The sequence below is a fragment of the Eptatretus burgeri genome, chromosome 2 (genome assembly GCF_056783735.1).
Source record: "Eptatretus burgeri isolate ZD-2024b chromosome 2, Ebu_testis_v1, whole genome shotgun sequence".
NCBI classification, from domain to species: domain Eukaryota; kingdom Metazoa; phylum Chordata; class Myxini; order Myxiniformes; family Myxinidae; genus Eptatretus; species Eptatretus burgeri.
The window spans coordinates 47482332-47502000 of record NC_140962.1 but is presented as its reverse complement, the minus strand read 5'-3'; the positions used below and the strand labels follow the sequence as shown (position 1 = coordinate 47502000).

The window sequence follows — 19669 nt, the reverse complement described above, 5'->3', positions numbered from 1 at the left end:
CACTTTGGTATCACTTTTTAGAATCTCCCTTCAGAACTACCCTCGAGAATTACCCTTTAGAATTATCCTTTAGAATACCTTAATACCAGATGATACAGCAGACCTATGTCCATTCATACGTTGATGTAAATATTGAGAAGTTTTACCAACATATTGCAATCCACAATCTCCACAAGTGAAAAGATAAATCATGTACTTTGATCTACTTCCCAACAAACATTCACAAACAACAACAAACGTCTTACATGTCACACGACAAACAAAAGTTTCACAAGATCTACAAGCTTTACAACACATACATCTCGAGGAATTACACTTTTTAAAAACAGCTTTATAACCACTTCACAAAACATACTGACTCATTCTGACACTGGATGCTTTTTCCTTTTTCATAAGCCTGACATTATTATCACTCTTTTCGAGTTTTGACCTCGTCCGGTTGGCTCAGACCAGACAGAAGACACAGACTGACCAGGATACCTATTGGTGAGGGGCTGCCCCGCTTGAGGCGAGTGTTACCTGGTATAGAACTGAAAGTTCTCCCACCCACACAGACAATGACTAGCGATCAGGGCGTGACAGCCATTTGCCAAACCTTCAAACCGGATCAAAGTCAGCAGCTGCTGGTTTTTCGTGAACATGAAGGCAGGCAACTCATGCCCTAAAAATGAAGAGAAACATAGGGTTGAGGGATGAAGGGGTATTAAAAGGGGAAACAGCAATAAAGAGAGGTATGAAACAGAAAAATAAACTGTGAAAGACTACTACTTATAATTAAAAACCCCTCACAGCACTGGAAAATGTGGGGACAGGTAATAGTGGACTGTAAATGGTGGACACTTGTAATACCCTCTCCCACCTGGAGGGGGCGCGACACGATACACATGCACATTGAGAATTTGCGTCGCCAAGACCACTGCCAAATATAAAACCACAGATACCGGTCTGTGAATTACAGTAAGGACCCAAGATACTGGATCTCATACCCACCTAACCAGGCTGATCCGAGATACGAGACCTGAGCGGAAGGATAAGTTTGGGGCAAACAGACGTGTAATGTCGGGGGGAGAAAAATGGAATTATCGATCTACAAGTTTGGAGATGGCGATGGTTCACGAGCAATGCACACAGTTCGCCTTTTTTATTTTTTGACCTTCGAGGGGACGCCACGGGCAAACTGGCGGGAATCGGGAAAAACGTAAATGATGAAAGTTGTAGTACTCAAAGAGCACTACTTGCATACCAACTTTCATTTGAAACAGTTGAAAACCCGAAGAGTTTGATGCCCAATTTATTGATTTTTTTGACATTTTCTAAGTTCGTGACCTTGTGACCTTGTGACCTTGACCTTGGGACGAAAATGAAAAATGGAGCTCCGTGGGGCTATGTAGGTGCCATTGGGCTAACCAAATACCGAAACTCCTGCCAGATTCGACAAACCCCCTCGGAGAATATGTAACTTGAAACCGGCTACCCCCTAAAAACATGTTTTTTGGGCGTGGCTCCGCCCATAATGGGGGCAGCACGCACATTCTCCGGAAAACACAACTTGATCATGATACAAACCTCGCACCCAAATTTTATCAAGATCGGATCAAAACCTACGGAGCTCTGCTCAGGACAGACAGACAGACAGACACACACACACATAACGAATATAGTGGTCACTTACTGACTCGTGAACCAATAATTCCAGCAATCTGGGTGTGTGTGTCTGTGTGTCTGCGACTGCTGTTCTCGACAACCACTCGTCTGATCTCATTGAAACTTGCCAGTTATATTTCTGGGGCCCTGTGGATGTGCCTTTTCAAGGTTTCATATGAATCGGACAAGTGGTTCCCAAGTTCTGGCCATTGATTTACCAAACCAATGACAGGGCATGGTGCTATGACGTCACGATGAACGTCACAAATTTTTTTTTTTATTCTTTTTTTTTTTGCACGTATGGCCACGCACGTACGGGCACGCATGAACAGAAATATCGCAATCATCCGGACAATCGTTGAAGCGCCATTCAGGAAAAACTTTGATCCATTGAAAGTGAAATTAATGATCATTGTGGTAAAATGTTTCCGCCCGGTTTCGAACCGGGGACCTTTCGCGTGTGAGGCGAACGTGATAACCACTACACTACGGAAACTCATGATGATATAACCTTCAATAACCACATTCTTAAACAATAGTTACTACAACGACATTGTCACTCTGAAGTGTGCCCCACGACCAATCAGCTCGTCGAACGCTCCCCAAGCGGCTTAAGCACTCAAACGGAACGGCTGGCTTGGTAAGCGATAGCAAGCTGATCGGTGAAGCACAACACTGAGTGGTCATCGCAACAACCACCGAACGCGCCATTCTTCTGGATCGCTCGACGTTAAAACTTCATGACGAGGATATTAATTCGGACATCGATGTGGACCAAGTGAATTGTTGACAAAAAGATTCATGTTGAGGAGAAATGAAAATCCTTTGATCAAATCGAAAGGTGAAAGTGCGTTGCCGTCACCCCGTGAGTTCTCACGGCAAATCTGGCATTCTCTGTGAACCGTGAACGGGATGACGGCTGGAAAATTCGAAACGAGAACCCGTTCCGAGTGTGAATTCTCGCGAGATTTCGCAGACTCGGACCGAACACGTGATCGCCTCGAACGCAGTCGGCAATTTACGAGGAGGCAACGCAGAAGAGGAGGTAAGAAAGGTTCATCTCTGTGAGTTCGAGTATCACGTGCTTTGCTTCCCTGTGGCAACTTGTGGTACCCGCGGTACATCCCTTCCTTTCGTGCCAAGCACCGTGCTTTCATACGACTGTTTGTTTCTCCGTTGAATGGAATGCGATAAAGCTCTCGGCCAATGAACGTGACCTTCTCCCGTGACGTCGAGGTGATTTTGTACGTAATTAATCGATGGAGTACCATGTGATGAGTCGAGGTGCGGGATCTCATCGTCAGGGAAAAAAGGGGGAGCAACAATTAATGAATGAAATGTCTTATCTCTTGTGCAATGGGTGTTTCAAAAGAACCAGGACGGTGGAAACTTGACACTTGTGCAAAAAGATAAAAGTGTGTTTGAGTGAAAAGATTTTATTGCCACCTGGAAAAAAAAAACACACACACACACACACACACACACACACACACACACACACACACACACACACACACACACACACACACACACACACACACACACACACACACACACACACACACACACACACACACATCGGGGGGGGGGAGGTTAGTGTTGGCATATTTGTCATGAAAAAAAAGGATTTGTGTATTTTTTTTTTTAAGCAAAAACTCACTTGATTTTGTTAGATGATCCTTTCAACGTGAAAAAAAAATCAGGGTGGCATTTTTTCTGAGCATTCTCACGGCCTGAAATCCAAGATGGCCGCCACCGTAGCAAAACGCCCTAAATTTGACACTAATATTAACTTAATGTGGTTTAAATATTTTATTTCCAGCATGAACTGCTTCTTGGAACCACTCTCAACAAGACCTGAACCATTTTGTTTCGCTATCACCGCAAAATCTTCCGGGAAAACTGTCTCGCTGTATAATAGGATAACGCATAGAGGATTTTTTCGGGAAAGGCTTGGATGTAGTGGAGCTTGTGGTCACAAGATATATGTTGTTACTGGCCGGGGGGTCGGCCGCCAACCGACCGCTCTGAACGGAGCCGCAAGTCGAGTCGGCCCGACCGATTGCCCGGAATATAGATCGCCACCCGGATAACTCCGAGCGACGGGTCCTTGTACAAGAACCGAAATACGCCAATGGGCAGACCACGTGGGGTCGGGTCGATTGCCAATCTTCAATGTACCTAAATACCCACGTGATCCAACTACCGGGGTATTCCACCCTCGACAGAACTCGTACGGAACAAACCGCCGAGGCGAGCTTGTCCGGGCGCGATTCCGAGCGGCGTAATCGCCGAGAACCGTCGGTCCAAATGTCCCCCTATTACGGCAAACCAACGGCTTTCTAACTCCCAACACACGAAATGTTCAGTCAATGAGGGAATGGACGCAACGAGCAGGTTTACATTCACACAAGGACATTTATTATCATGAAACACGTATGCAATTAAATAAGGCAAAACACGTATGAAATTATACAAGCAACAAAAGAACTACAACCATCTACTTATTATGTACCGTCATTTACACTTAACAGCAGTTCCTACTTATTTGGTGGCGTGTTGATTCCCCGGGCCCCTTTCCGAGGGTCGCCCGTGCCCACTACACTGCCCCGGTGGCATTCTGGCGCTACGGGTCCCGTTTCCGACGGGTCGCCCGTGCCCACTACACTATCCCGGCCCCTCTTGGGCCCTTGGCCTACTCTGGCCGACTCGTCCGGTGCCTGGGGTGCCCACTAATCAAATACTCACCTTTCCACAGCCACGCTTCCAGCCGGTCCATGAACTCTTGCACCCCTCCAAACGGGTTTTGTGCCTTCTCTCGACACCAACAACAAAACGACCTCCTTTTAGTAAATTTAACTATCCACTAACTAAACATTAAACTGACCCCGGGGTCTCTTGGGTGGGAATCACTCCTCCCCCCAACCAGTCATTCGCACCATGCATACCACATTCGCTCCACTCGCGTACTTGGGCTCACTGTCCTACACTCATTCCTCACACACTTTCCATTTCGCAACTAACAACAACACTCCACACTGCCATCTTTCTAACTAAATTCCCTGACAAACTCGTGCTCCCTCGTCATCCCTTAAAACTCATGCGCGTTCCAGTTACTCTACGTAGCTAAGCTACGTCTCCACTACACATTTCCAGTCTGTCCGTGTCTCCAAAAATCCAACAATTCCCATTTCCTAAATCTAAACTGAAATCCCTCTAACTAATCCATTCCACGGGCTCCATGAGGTACAACCCATGTCCCCATGAAGCCGGTCTAACTATCGCTATGCCATCCCCCTAACTAGTACTTCCTGTGCCTTCAAACAAGGAGGTCTTCCACCCCTTGCCTGGGAATCCTGTTCACCCGAAGCGAGGCTTGCTTTTCTCAACTTTTTTTTTTAATAATGCGCACCACCAGCGCGGCAATTCACAGCCGCGCTCTTTTTTCCGTGACGTCATGGCAGCTGCTTGCGCCCCGCGTACCTCGTCCCTCTTGGACGGTACCATCCGGCAGGAATTCCCTTCTGCCGGATTCCAAACACACGTGCAGCCATGACGTCACTCTGCGCATCTCAAAGCAAGCCCCGCGTTTCGAGGGGTTCCCCACGCGAACACATGTGCTCTGCTCGTCGGAGCTTTACAAACTTGCTCGTGTGGAGAACCCATCCGGTCCAAATTCCGAATCCAGCCTAGCTTCTGGCCATCCGCGGGATCGGCTAACATCCACCGCTGGCGTTTCTGGACTAGGTTTCACCTGCGCAGCCGCGCACGCGACGGCCTTGTGCGTAGCACAGCATGGACCCCGCGCTCGCTGCTTTGCAAACCCGGCATGGTTCTCAATTCAGCTACGGCCGCGACTCGGCCCTTGTCCTTCATCTGGTCCCGTCGCCGTCGCCGTTCAACGCACACTCTCCTGCGTGCCATGACGCTCACACACTCCACCATGGCACTCGGACATGGGGATGCGGTTGCGTTCTCCCGCATACAGACTGTCATCTCCCTTACACACAGCGCCCTCACACATGCTGTCTCTCACATACCGTGCGTCACTCACTCATGCCGTTTCACTCACACGTGCTGTTTCCCTCGCACACGTGGTTCCTGTCATATGCGGTGTTTCATACATACACGGTGTTTCATACACACACGGTGCTTCATCCACACACGGTGCTTCATCCACACACGGTGCTTCATCCACACCATGCGTGCTGGAAAGCACGCATTTCGGCACACTCGCAAACACACATTTCGACACTACACACACCGGAACAACCACACTGGGAATTAGCACCACCTCAAGGGGTCCCGGGGTTTCCATAACCCCCAAGCTCCGCGTGCACCCATTCACAGCACTCGCCCCCTTTACCTCGCAAGGCTCGACCGGACTCTCCTCGTCGCGATCCGCCTCAAGGGGGCACAGTCCCTCACCTCGTTCCTGAAGGAGGCTATCCTGCTGCTCGCACCGGGTTACAAAACAGTCCCCCAGCTCAACCCCATTGTCTCTCACTATCCCTACCTGTGTGTGCTCGTCAATTACCTGTAGTTTCTCCTCCACTTGCTTTATCTCAGTCACCTCGTTTATTATTTCCGTTTCTTCCTGGCTTTTCGTCTCTGTTTCCTGTTCTATTCCCCGTGGCTCTGGTATTCCTTCCTTTGTCTCCTGCGTCTCCGTGCATTTCTCAGTCAGCTCCACGTGTCTCGTCCTGCATGTCTCAGTCACCTCATTTAATTTTTCCCTCTGTGTCACCGTCACTTTTTCCGTCACCTGCACGAGTCTCGCCCAACGCGTCTCCCAAATTATTTTGTCCTCCACCGCGGAGCCGACACAATCCACACTCTCCCTCAGCTCGCTCGCTGGTTCGGTGCCTCTGCCACGTGGCGCCGCCATTTTGCACTCCACTGCCCGTATCTCGCCACGTGCAGGCGCCATTATGCCTCTTATGCCCAGACTTACTGCCTTTTGCCCAGCCTGGATATCCAGCCCCGTGCTCTGCATTTCACCCCGCATTTTTTTTTTTTGTATACCTTGGTCGAGGCTCGTATGAGAGCAAACACACAACTCACAGCAAGGAGGCATGAGACAAGACGGGCGGGAGTGGAAGGGACAAAACAGTGGGGAACAGACACATTAGGTGAACTGTGGAAGGGAGAGGGATGGGGATGGGATGGGGAACATGGCGAAGAGAAGATGGACATTTCAGGGACTTTCAGGAAGGAAAGCAGGAGAAATGAAGGAAGTGGGCTTGGGTGGATTATCGGGGGTAGAAAAGATCGAGGATTTGGATGGGGGAAGATAAGAGGTGGTGGTGAACAGCTGTTTTGAAAGCCTGGAGGGAAGAATGGGAAAGAATAGAGTGAGGAAGTTTATTCCAAAGGCGGGAAAAAAGAGGAATGAAAGAGTGAAGATGAGCAGTGATTCGTGATTTTGGTAGTTTTACCAGAAGGGGGTTGTTGGCGGACCTTGAGCGCCCTGTGGAAATGTGGTGGGGACAAATCGCAGAGAGAGCAGGGGGGGCAAGGCTGGAGAGGAGTCGGTAGAAGACAGAAAGACCACCGACCAACCTGCGGTGATTGAGTGAGAGGCCCAAAGACTCAGCTTCATTGCGGGAGATGCCGATGATCTTAAATGCCCTGGTTTCGACAGCGTTAAGCCGAGAAAGGTGGGAGGCAGGAGCACCAGCCCAGAGGGGAGAGCAGTACTCCATCAGGCTACGGACAAAAGCTTTGTAAGTGGTCAGGAGCTCAAGAGAGCCGAGGAAGGACTCAGCACGACGGAGGATTCCCAGTCGGCGACTGGCTTTTGAGGCGAGGTTGGAAATGTGACTTTCCCAGGAAAGGTCATGGCAGATAGTGAGACCTAGAAGCTTGAAAGAAAAGACTTCTTCCAGAGGATTGTTGAGAAAGTGGATGGGGGGGTTTGTAAACGGTCCTTTCGAAGAGACATAGTGAGAGTGTGAGATTTGTCTGGATTGAAAGACATGTTCCACGTGTTGGACCAGTTTGTGATTTTATCCAGATCTGCAGTGAGCGAAGAAGCTGCTGCTTGCTGGTCTGAGGGATGACAGATGGTACGGCAGAGGGTGGAGTCGTCGGCAAAGAGAAATAGAGGATTTTCCAGAGAGTCCGAGAGATCATTGATGAAAACCAGAAAAAGAACAGGGCCCAGAACGCTACCTTGAGGAACTCCAGCCTGCACAGGAAGAGGGGATGAAAGAACTCCATTTAGGGCCACACGTTGACTGCGACAGGAGAGGAAGTCTGCGAGCCATGAGTGGAGATGGCCTTGAATACCATGGGAAGAGAGTTTGGTGAGTAGGGCAGGGTGCCAGACTGTGTCAAAAAGCACGTGATATGTCCAGGGATACGGCTCGGATTTCCTGTCTGGCATTGAGGACCTCCATCCATTGATGGGAGAGCAGAAGCAGCATATCCAGGGTAGAGTGACCTGGTCTGAAACCAAATTGATGATTGGAAATCAAGCCATTGGAGAAGAGGAAGGATTTCATATCTGAAGCGATGATGGATTCCATCACCTTGCTGATGATTGGGAGAAGGCTGATTGGTCTGTAGTTATAGGGATCTGTTTTTGCACCTTTTTATGCAGGGCAGTGATGTTAGCAGATTTCCAAGCAGATGGCAGATGACCTTGTGCAAATGAGAGGGTGAATAGAACAGAGAGAGGGTGAGCAAGAGCAGAAGAGCAGGCTTTGAGGACACGTGGGCTGATGCCGTCTGGACCGGTTGCAGAATCTGACTCGAGGTTTGAAAGCAAGCTCTCCACCTTGTCAGGAGAAAAGGATACAGAGTCCAGGGACAGTTGGGTGCGACTGGGTAAAGTGGGTGGAGATAGTGATGGGTTTAGGACACAAGATTTAGCTGCAAACACCGAGTTTAGACATTCAGCTTTATCACGTGTGGAATCAGCAGTGCGGCCATTTGAGGTAAGGGAGGGGATGGAGGGGGAACATACACCAGAAACAGATTTGATTAAACGCCACCAGGATTTTGAGGAGGGAGAGAGGTTTGAGAGTTCAGACTTGAGATGAGAAAGATGTTGTTTTCTGGCTCTCCTGAGGGTAGATACACACTTGTTCCGAGCTTTGTGGAAAGAACTGAGATTGCCCTCAGTTGGGTTTGCTTTCCATGAGGCAAAGGCAAGTTGTTTCAGGACAACTGCCTCACCACAAGCTTCAGTGGACCAAGGGCGGAAGGAAGGGTAAGACAACTGAAGACGAGAGGGGATAAATCTGTGCATGAGGGAGAGCAAGTTTCTTTGAAAGAATTCCCAGGATGAGTTGATGTTTGAGAAAGTAGTGATAGGAGACCAGTCTGTAAGTTTGATGGCTGCTCGGAGACCCTGCCAGTCGGCTTGAGTGAAATGCCAGACTCGACGGCGGTGAGGTGGTTCTCTGATAACAGCCAGAGAGATGTCCACTTTGACAAGGACGTGGTCAGAAGAACCAATTGGAGCGAAGGAAGAGCAGCAGATATTGTCAGGGAAATTTGTCAAAACCAGATCCAGAAGAGATGGAGTACCATTGGTTGAGATCCGGGTCGGGAAGTTGACCGATTGAGTCAGTCCCAATGAGTCGCAGAAAGCTTTTGCTGAGGTGCCATGGCAGGTGAGAGAGGTACCCACACCTAGCCAACTGGCATGATGACAATTGAAGTCACCACATAAGAGGAAGAGAGAGTTTGGATGAGAAGATAGAAGATGGTCCATGTTTTCGGATAGTGAGGTGTAGATGGAGTCATCACTGTTCGGTGGACGGTACAGTACACATATAAACATGAGGTGGGAGTGGAGGGAAGCCGAAGCCAGAGGTATTCCTGGGGGTGTGGGGGAGTGAGAGCAGTGCATGGAGAGTGAGGAATAGAGTCTTTGATGAAGAGAGCAACACCTCCACCAGGACGAGGCTCAGGTCTGTCATACCGTAAGGGGGAGTAGCCAGGGAGAGATACTTGGGAGTCAGACACGTCTTGGGAGAGGAAAGTTTCTGTTAGGCAGATAATGTCTGGTTTGTCAGTGGCAACCTGTATGGAAAGATCTGAAAGGTTTGAGCGAAGGCCCCGGATATTTGAGGTCCACACTTTTAATGAAGAGCAAGGGGAGGAGGCTTTGGGTGCAGGAGGTGGAGGGGGAGGGGGAGGGTAGGACAAGGGACGAGGGGGCAGGTAAGGAGGGTTGCTGAAGGAGTGTGGGGTATTGCAGAATAACGAGGGGAGGAGGCCGAATGAGGAGGAGAAAAGGCTCTGTGGTGCTGGGGGAGAGGGGGGACAAGAGACAAGGAAGAAGGCAGTTGAGGATTTGAGGAGGTGAAGTGAAGAGATGGAGGTGAGAGGGCAGTGGAGGGAGGCAGGTTGGTGGATGAGAGAGGGGGCAACTTTGAGAAGGAAGAGTGAGGGGGATGAAAGGTGGGAGAAAGGTGAGGGGGAATTTTTGAGAGAGGTGGGAGGGAGGCTTGGAGCGAGAAGAGTGCGATGGTTGCTTTGAGAGTGAGAGTGAGGGGTGAGGGGGTGAGTTGGCACTGAAGTTGGAAAAAAAGAATGGTTGATGGAAAGCGAACATCCATGGCAAACTGTGGTTTTTAAAAGTTTTAGGTCAGAGATGCGATTTAACACAATTCTTGATGGATGCAATGAAGGCGAATTCAGAGCATGGAGAGAAGACGCGCTGTAATCGTTGGATTTTTTAGGCAAGGAATGAAGGAGAGGTCAAAATGAGAGCAGTCTGTTAAAATAGCAGAAGAGTAGTGCATTGTGAAACAGTAAAGAGTACCACATGTGTGAGAGAGGAAGATGAAGCATTATAAGATCGTTTTTGTTGTTAAAAATAATGTATGAGAGAGTTCAACATTTAGGTCAAGGAAGTGTAAAAAAAAAAAAATCGAGGAAGAAGACGAGGAGGAAGTTAAGAGGAAGAAGAATCGGGAGAAGGTGAGCGTGTTGTTGTTGTTGGGTATATATATGTATATATGTATATATATATATATATATATATATATATATATATATATATATATATATATATATATATATATATATTTTTTTTTTTTTTTTTGTTAATATTAATGTATGAGAGAGTTCAACAGATTAGGTCATGGAAGTGTAAAAGAAAAAAAATCGAGGAAGAAGACGAGGAGGAAGTTAAGAGGAAGAAGAAGAAGCAAAATCGGAAGAAGGTGAGTGTGTTGTTGTTGTTGTTGTTGTTGTTGTTGTTGTTGTTGTTGTTGTTGTTGTTGTTGTTGTTGTTGTAGTTGTAGGGTATTTTTTTTTTTTTGAGATAAGAAAGAGATTAGTTGGGAGAATGGGGGATGTTTGGAAAGTGGGGAGGATCAAAATTGAAGGTAATGGGGAGGATAGAAATTGAAGGTAATGGGGAGAAAAAACAAACAAACAAAAAAAAACGATCGAACACCGAGTGGAACCGGTAGGCCTCAAGTCTAGGCCTAGGCCTCAAGCACAGGTAAGAACGTCGACAAAAATACTCACAAAATAGCACGATTTTTGAAACAAAACCGAACTAGCAACACACAGTAACATGTAGGTGAGAAAATTAAACAGTTAAAACGGGACAAATAACAACCGGAAACTTAGCTTTGAGAACGTCAGCAGGGAGCCCCGAAGGAGACCTCTTGCTGCTCCAAAACCGGAAACGGAAGTCATTTCTTTCATCTCTTCCTTCATTTTGCTTTGTATATTTGTCTACATTTTTCCCATCAACGCCTCGAACATGTCTCTTGCGTCCAATAACCACGTGGCAGTCACTTCGCCATTATCGGGCGCGGATCCGCCGGGGACTGAGGAGGGATTTTGACGGAGGAGGGGAGGGGAGGTGTCATACACCGCGGCCCCCGCCGCTGCGCCCATTGCGGACTCTGCATTTATTTGCGGGGAATAGTCAACCTGCATAATGCGAGTGTCCTGCATGGTCATTTCGTCCTGAGCCATAGATTCTAACATTTCCAAATCCATTCCTAATCCCTCCTGCCCATGCTCGCCTTGGCTGAACATTTTACGCGCTGGGAATAAAATTTATAACGTCCGTAATTTGGGGACACGGGGGAGTTTGCTCCGTATACCCCTGATCCGACTCCGTGAATTGTGCTACGGAGGCGGAGGGGGCCGAATCGCACTCCTGACAACCAAATGTTACTGGGCCGGGGGGTCGGCCGCCAACTGACCGCTCTGAACGGAGCCGCAAGTCGAGTCAGCCCGTCCGATCGCCCGGAATATAGATCGCAGCCCGGATAACTCCGAGCGACGGGTCCTTGTGCAAGAACCGAAATACGCCAATCGGCAGATCACGTGGGGTCGGGTCGATTGCCAATCTTCAATGTACCTAAATACCCACGTGATCCAACTACCGGGGTATTCCACCCTCGACGGAACTCGTACGGAACAAACCGCCGAGGCGAGCTTGTCCGTGCGCGATTCCGAGCGGCGTAATCGCCGAGAACCATCGGTCCAAATGTCCCCCTATTACGGCAAACCAACAGCTTTCTAACTCCCAACACACGAAATGTTCAGTCAATGAGGCAATGGGCGCAACGAGCAGGTTTACATTCACACAAGGACATTTATTATAATGAAACACTCATGCAATTAAATAAGACAAAACACGTATGCAATTATACAAGCAACAAAAGCACGACAAAAGAACTACAACCGTCTACTTATTATGTACAGTGATTTACACTTAACAGCAGTTCCTACTTATTAGACGGGCCCACGTACACACACACACACACACACACACACACACACACACACACACACACACACACACACACACACACACACACACAATGGCGGCTGAGGCCTTTAATCACGAGCTCCAGCTCGGAGGACAGGTGAGCTGAAACTCAGAGCCTAACTCGAACTTTTCCACCTCGTGTGGTCTTCAACTTGTCCGGACCCGGGCTCCAGCGAGAGCGAGCTGGATCCAAATCACCGTGAGCCGCGATCCTTCCCGAGCTCCCGCGAATCCTCCCGCGCTTCTGAACACGTGCCGGTCAGACGAGGCGCCGATCCTTCCTGTCGATGCGTCGCTTCCCCGAGGATCCAACTCCAAGAAGAGGCCGATGCGTCGCACCAAACCGGGAAACAAAATGGAGAACAAAAAGCTCCACGAACCAAGAAGAAGAGGAAGAAGCCTCCACTCGCAGCTCAAGCCGAACAACCGGCTCAAGTTCCTTCCGAAACAAAGCAGCAGCCGAAGCTCACTGAGCCAGCCGAAGCAAAAAGCTTCCGAAGGCCTCAAGCCAATCAAGCGTTCAGCAGGACCCGATGACCTGCTGAACGACTGCTCTCTCCGAAGCAAAAAAGCTTACTCCTCCCACGGGACTCAGCACACGAACTCTGCCACAGGACTCCCCCACGAACTCTGCCATGGGACTCCCCCACGAACTCTGCCACGGGATTCCCACAAACTCAGCCCACGAACTCAGCCCTACCTCGGGACTCCCACACGAACAAAGAAAGGATATCCCCTTTATCCTTCCCACCCCCTCCCCCACACCCGGCGTGACTCATGCCCTCGTGATCCACCCCCCGCTCAACCACGGGTGGGAGGGAGTTGTTGACGTCATGGGATGGCAGGGTTCTTCTTCCTCTTCGCAGAAGAGGGAGAAGGACGTCTCCATTGTTCGCTCCCCAACTATTAAATCGATCCGCAGCGCATCTAATCGATTTCAAAACATTTAAACAATGGAAGGTGAGCTATCTAGGGAACATGCACTTATCGACATAGCTGACGAAGGGAACCTGTATGTTGTGTGCAATTGAATTCTAAATTCGTAACAATATTTATATATATATATATATATATATATATATATATATATATATATATATATATATATATATATATATATATATATATATATATATATATATATATATATATATATATTGTTACGGATCTGGAAACAATAAGCATTCAACATCCAGATGTCCCAAAATTCAGTTATGTCATTAAGTATGTGTGTCGTCAGAACCCCTTCCTATTGTCTCGTGGGAGAATCAAAGGCGTGCATTGCGATTTCTTTTCGTTAGGTTATTACATCTAACAACCATCTCATCTGCATGACCCCTCGGCCCATTACGATCCACGGTACCATCGCGCTTGCAGCCCTCGGTTCGCGGGCCACAGTGTACCTTTACCTGAAACGGATTCCCGAGGATGTTCGAGGCAGTTTCACCACCACGACCTTTCGCGAACACACGCGGAGGGGAGGGTCGGCTTTCTCCAAACAAGGCTGAAACCCCGCCCCGGAAAGGTATGCCATGGGACCCTGTCCAATCAAAGGCGGACAGCGAGGTGTGTTCACCAAGGCCCCTCCCCGCTGAGGGAGGTCCATAAAAATCCCCGAGCATTCTCTGAGAGCAGAGTTTTGGTGGGTTTTTGCTGTTACGAAGGGGTGGTAACAGTGGTTGTTACAAGGGTTGTCACAAGGGTTGAGCAGAAGGTCGTCGAGGCGGCGAACGTGTCTCTGCTGGCCCTCTACAAGGAAGGAAAGAGCGACCCCGACCCCCCCTCTGTGGACCCCCACCATTCACCACCTGAGCTCCGCCACGAACCTCAAGTCCCACACGTGCGACTGGGGACCAAACCAGCGACCATTGTCAGGTGCTGCAGCATGGAGTACCCCTTTCTCCGACGGCCAGGTACCCATCCGAACTCTGGCCCCCAGCTTGTCTCTCTCCTCGGCTGTGAGGGTCCAATAAAGAACTCTCGGTTTATTTTCATTTGTGTGTGTATCTGCGTGTGGGCTCGTCTTTAAGTAGAACTGAATAAGTGTTTTTGGATCATTGTAAATATTTATTGCATATTCGCGTTAAGTCTTGCCTTGTGTCTTCATTTGCTGTAAATAAATCATCACAGAAATGTTCCCAGTCCGTTTCCATCCCTTCTTGAATTGGTCCAGCATGGTACGGATGTGAGTTTAGGCGGGGTTTTATCCCCGATAATCCGTTCATTCCAGCCGGCACGGCTTTGGCAGTTTCCGCTCGGCTGCACCCGAACTGGAGTTGGTAGTCCGTAGTTGGAACTCTACCACAGTCGGTAGAGTGACCCGGTTCGAGCAAGACGTGCCGAGGGCGTGGTTTCCCTGGTAGTCAAAATCACGTAGTTAATTCGGTAAATTGTTTATAGACAAATAGACCCTTTGCTACGCGGTTGAAATATTGGTGACTACGGTCGGTTTAACGACCCACCGGCTCGCGGAGTTATCAGAGCGATGGCCTACAATTCTGGGGAGTTTGGTGGGAGACGATGCAAGCTTTCCCCACCTAGTGGTCGTTCTCACCCGACCCCACCAGCCCACAAATTTATATATATATACATATCATGATATTTCAAAAATGTAATGGGCTCAATATGTTCTTGTGGATCAGGCATTACGTGGCGGAGGTATGCGCTCTTCCGAGTGCCCTTCTGGTTTTAAAAATGATTCTTCCCCATTGAAAGATGGGGCTAAAACATGACATATCAATTTACACAATATCTCAAAATATTATAGACATATTCAGATGAAACTAGTTGGATGAGTTGGGTGGGTGACAAGAACAAGCCAATTCAATTCTGGTTCAAGTTCCTGATCCAGATCTGGCCTTTCAGTGCGATACAAAACACAAACTGTTTTGCCTGGCGGAGGTATGCGCTCTACCGAGTGCCGTTCTATGTGCAATGTTTGATCGTGCAATGTTTTTAAAAAAAAATATTGCATGGGGTTTCCCTGTGGCTGAAATCCTGGTGTTCTTGCTATTCATGCAGGTAGACGTGTAGAACCGTGCCTCATCTGTAAAGAAGGTGCAGTCTAAAATCTGATCCCTGTTTTCCACTCTGAAATTTTTGAACAATTGATATAAGTTCACCCGCTTTTCTGTGTCTCCGAGTGCAAGTTCATGAAGAAAGTGCACTTTCTAGGGAACAAACTTCATTATCCCGATGCTTTTTTGAAAAAAAAAACTGGGGGATATTGTAACCTGCTCTGTCTGTCTCCGTCTGGCCATCCGTCACGCTATCTCCCCCGATACGGTTGTGCAGAAATTCACCAAACTTGGTAGTCATGATTACCACATGGAACGACAGTGCAAGAGCAGTGTAAATTTCGCAGAAATTTACCCTGGGGGTAAATGCAATTTGTAAATGCAATCAACATTGGGAGATGAATGAAATATGTGAGAACGCAAGGGTGGACAAGATGAATACATGAGCAAAATTTTGGGAGGTGGTTTAACAGGTGTAGTAAAGATTATGGCTTGGGGTGGGGGGGGGGTGACCTGAAGCCACATGTCCAAGGTAGAAGTGACCAGGTCTGAATCTGAATTGATGATCTGAGATGAGGCTGTTGGAGAAAAAGGAATCATTTTATGTCAACTGTGATGATGGATTCCATGACCTTCCTGATGATTGGAAGTAAGCTAATTTGTCTGTAGTTAAGAGGATTCGTTTTTGCACCTTTTTTTGTCATGCTTTGGTGTTGGCTGATTTTTTCCAAGCAGATGGAAGATGACTGATGGTAAATGACAGGGTGAAAAGGGCAGAGAGAGGAAGTGCAAGAGCAGCTTTTTTCGGACACATGGGCTGATGCTATCTGGTCCAGTTGCAGAGTGAGTCGAGAGTTGCGTTAGGAATAAACCGTTAACATCTGGCTAGCAGTTAGGGTTAGATGACTGTTAAGCCTGTATCTCACTGGGCTGCGACAGCTCGCGACTAGTTGGAGACACAAAATTGCGATAAAACAGCGATAATTTTCACTTGGAATCACACTGAATTTATACTAAAACACATTTGCGTATGTCTCACGAATATCGCACGAATGTCCCACGAACTCCCGGCGAAATTTGGGATGAACTTCGCCTGGAGTTCGCATACATGTCGCACGACATTCGCGCGACGTTCAGGTGACAAAACTGAGAATTTGTTGGCACATGCAACTGTTGCGCGACGGTCACACGACGGTCGTGCGACCATCGCGCAAATGTCGTGCAACAGTCGCACGACAGCTGTGCATGACAATTGAGAAATCGGGACCATATATTAGTCAGGAGGCCCAATGCAGAATAGTGTACGACCCTGCTGATTCCGTGTTAGAATAGTGCAACAGGTGTAAATTGACTGTCCAGACACACAGAAACGTGAATCAACTTGTTGCCAACTCTGGATATGGATAGTATGGCCGCCATGACAGTTTACAAAATGGTCGCCATTAAATACACTTATCGTCATATTTCAGCTGCAAATTGACATGAAATTACAAAATTAGGGTCGATTTCCATGTTTTTGAGCATGCCTGAGCTGATGGGAGTATAGAAAAAAACATTGCTCCATCCATTTTCTAAAAATAATATGACTTGTTTTTCACTATATTATTTTTAAAGAAATGTTCAGGCTCGAATTAGAATGTCTGATTATACAAACCACAATCAATGAATTTTACAACTTTGCTATAAAATGAACCTAAACTACATAACTGTGTGTTTTTCTGTTACCCAGGACTAACTGAAAAATGAAAGCCGCAAGATTTCTCACAGGGGGTTCAAGGGATCGAGAAGAAGAAGAGCATGTAGACTGGAATAAATGCTTTATTTGCCAGGACAGTTCAAAAACTAGCAAGTCAACACCACTTTCAAAGACTACAATCGTTGGTGTGAAAACTGTAGCTGAATGTTGCAAAGAAAGAGAGAAATATAATGACGCTAAATATGTTGACTCATTCTCAAGAATCAGAAAATATTCTGTACCGGAGCACGTCGAAAAGATTCAATGGCACAAATTCTGCTATAGTGACTTTACTCACGCACAAAAAATAGACAGACTGAAGTCAAGGATTCAGCCACAATCTGTGACTTACGCAGAAGAGATACCCACAACATCAGGTTCCTCAGAGAAATACCATGTCCCAAAGTCACTAAGATCCGCGCACAGCGCTATGGATTGGTCAAAATGCGCTTTCTGCCAGAATGACATTCCTGGAAAAGCTGGTGTCCTGACAAATGTTGAATTTGATCACACATCATCCAGGATGCTTAGTTTGGCCCAATTTGACCCCACCATGCGTCACAGGTTTGCAGGTGTTTCAGACTTGATGGCAGCTGAAGGTAAATATCACCTCAAGTGTTATGTTTCTTTTCGCAGAAAGTATAAAAAGGAGAGTGGAGAGAAAAACCAGTCTCCTGAAAGCATCTGTTTCAGAAATGTGATGAACCAGCTTGAGAAAGAGCTGCAGAAGGGACATGTGTTTACCCTGAAAAACATCTGGGAACACTACAGCATGCTGTTATTGAATGATTTTGGAATTGAGGCTGGAGCCTACAAAAGCTACAATTTCAAGCAGAAAGTGGAGGTTCACTTTGGTAGTGACAAGGTGACATTCGTGCAGCCATTGGATGTCACAAAACCCCTCATAGTTGCGTCCTCAACTGTGACAAAGTTTGCCATGAGAACCGCCGTGAATGATTTATCTGAAGAAGGTGAAAGTTCTGAAGAAGATGAATTGGCCCAGTGCAGTCTGCCTCATCATGAGAACGAAATCCTTAGCTGGATCTTCAGAGTGGGCATAAAGATTTACAGTGACGTAAAACACTCTCCAGGGCATAGCATTATCGGTGGACTGAACACAGAAAATGCAGAGCGAATTGTACCTGAAACCCTGTACACGCTTGTAAAGCTTCTTTGTGGTGGTGACAGCACTGACAAGATGGACAATGAAGAAGTGGATGAGACAGATACCAAGAACAAAGTTCTGAGCATCTGCCAAGACATTATTCATGTGGCTTCAGGACACTGATGTCCTCATTCTCCTCGTTGCCTATCAGCCGCATCTCAGTCCCTTTATCTGGATGAATGCAGGGACACCCAAAAAGCAACACTACATTCCCATTGACTCCATCAATATCCCAGATTCGCAGAGGGAGTCACTTCTGGCATTTCATGCAGTGACAGGTTCAGACAGCACAAGCCAGTTTGCTGGAATTGCGAAGCGCTCTGCATGGGCTGTCTTTCAAAACAACTCCCACCTGTTGAATAACCTAGGCAAAGAGGAAATTCCTGATGAGAGTGATTGCAGATGCTGAGTCATTTGTCTGCAGGCTTTATGACCCTCATGGCCAAGATAACTCAATTCAGCGAGTAAGATGTGATCTGTTTCTCAGTCTGACCAAAGCTATTGAGAATCTGCCTCCAACTCGCGATGCTCTGATTCTACACATCAAGCGAGCGCACTACCAGACTTTTGTGTGGAGAAGAGCCTTGGAATCTGAACCACATCTACCTGCACCTGAGAACTGTGGGTGGGAACAGGTCGTCAAAGATGGCAACGAGACATTTCAGCCGCGACTCATGACTGCACAGCCTATTGCTGCTTACTGTGTAGAACTGACGACATGCAAATGCCGTGGGTCATGCTCAACTCGACGGTGCAAATGTACACGGAATGGACTGCCTTGCACGAAAGCATGTGGATGCAAAGCCCTTTGTAGGAACCCGTTCAGTGTACAAGCCGATCAATAGCTCTGAAAATTGTACTTGGGTGTTCTCACAACACTTTTCTCTTCTGCAAAGCAACGTAATTTTGTGTTAGAAAGAATCTGACAGCTGTTGAAATAACCTTTGACTGGCTGTAAACCCATCTCCATCAATAGTGCTAAACATTTTCTTTTTCACATTTGTTGCTCGTATGTGCATTTTCAATTTCGTCTTTAAGTTGTCAATTATGTGAAAAGTTGTGATCCAGTACAAAAATAAAGCACAAAATAGTGTTCCTTGTGTCATATTACATAGTATTTCACAATCATGACAAATTTCTGGCTAGTACAATTTAAGGTCAGGTCAGGTTCGATCTGTGACCTGCTACAGGTACCATGTAAACCTGTACTAACCTGTTCCATGGTCGGGTTGTCGGCGACTAAACCGTCTCCCCCACCAGGTTTTCTGGTGAGGGGGGTGTTTGGATATGGACACCCAGCAGGATTAAAAACAAAACCTGTCAAAGGGCGGAGGAGCTCCTTGTGAGCCAAC

General features: G+C 47.4%; 1 protein-coding gene and 1 non-coding gene across 2 annotated transcripts in view; one reads left to right on the top strand and one right to left on the bottom strand.

Moving 5' to 3' along the window:
* Positions 1-2067: 2067 nt before the first annotated feature.
* On the bottom strand, positions 2068-2140 carry TRNAV-CAC (transfer RNA valine (anticodon CAC)). The gene has a single exon. It is a non-coding gene; the product is annotated as a tRNA-Val (tRNA).
* A 390-nt stretch (positions 2141-2530) lies between these two features.
* The window catches only part of PGM1 (phosphoglucomutase 1), a 79250-nt gene continuing 62111 nt past the window's right edge, over positions 2531-19669 (top strand). The window contains exon 1 of the mRNA XM_085869226.1: positions 2531-2689. Coding sequence (XP_085725352.1) covers positions 2557-2689 — 133 coding nt within the window. The 5' untranslated portion in view covers positions 2531-2556. The remainder of the gene's footprint in view (positions 2690-19669) is intronic.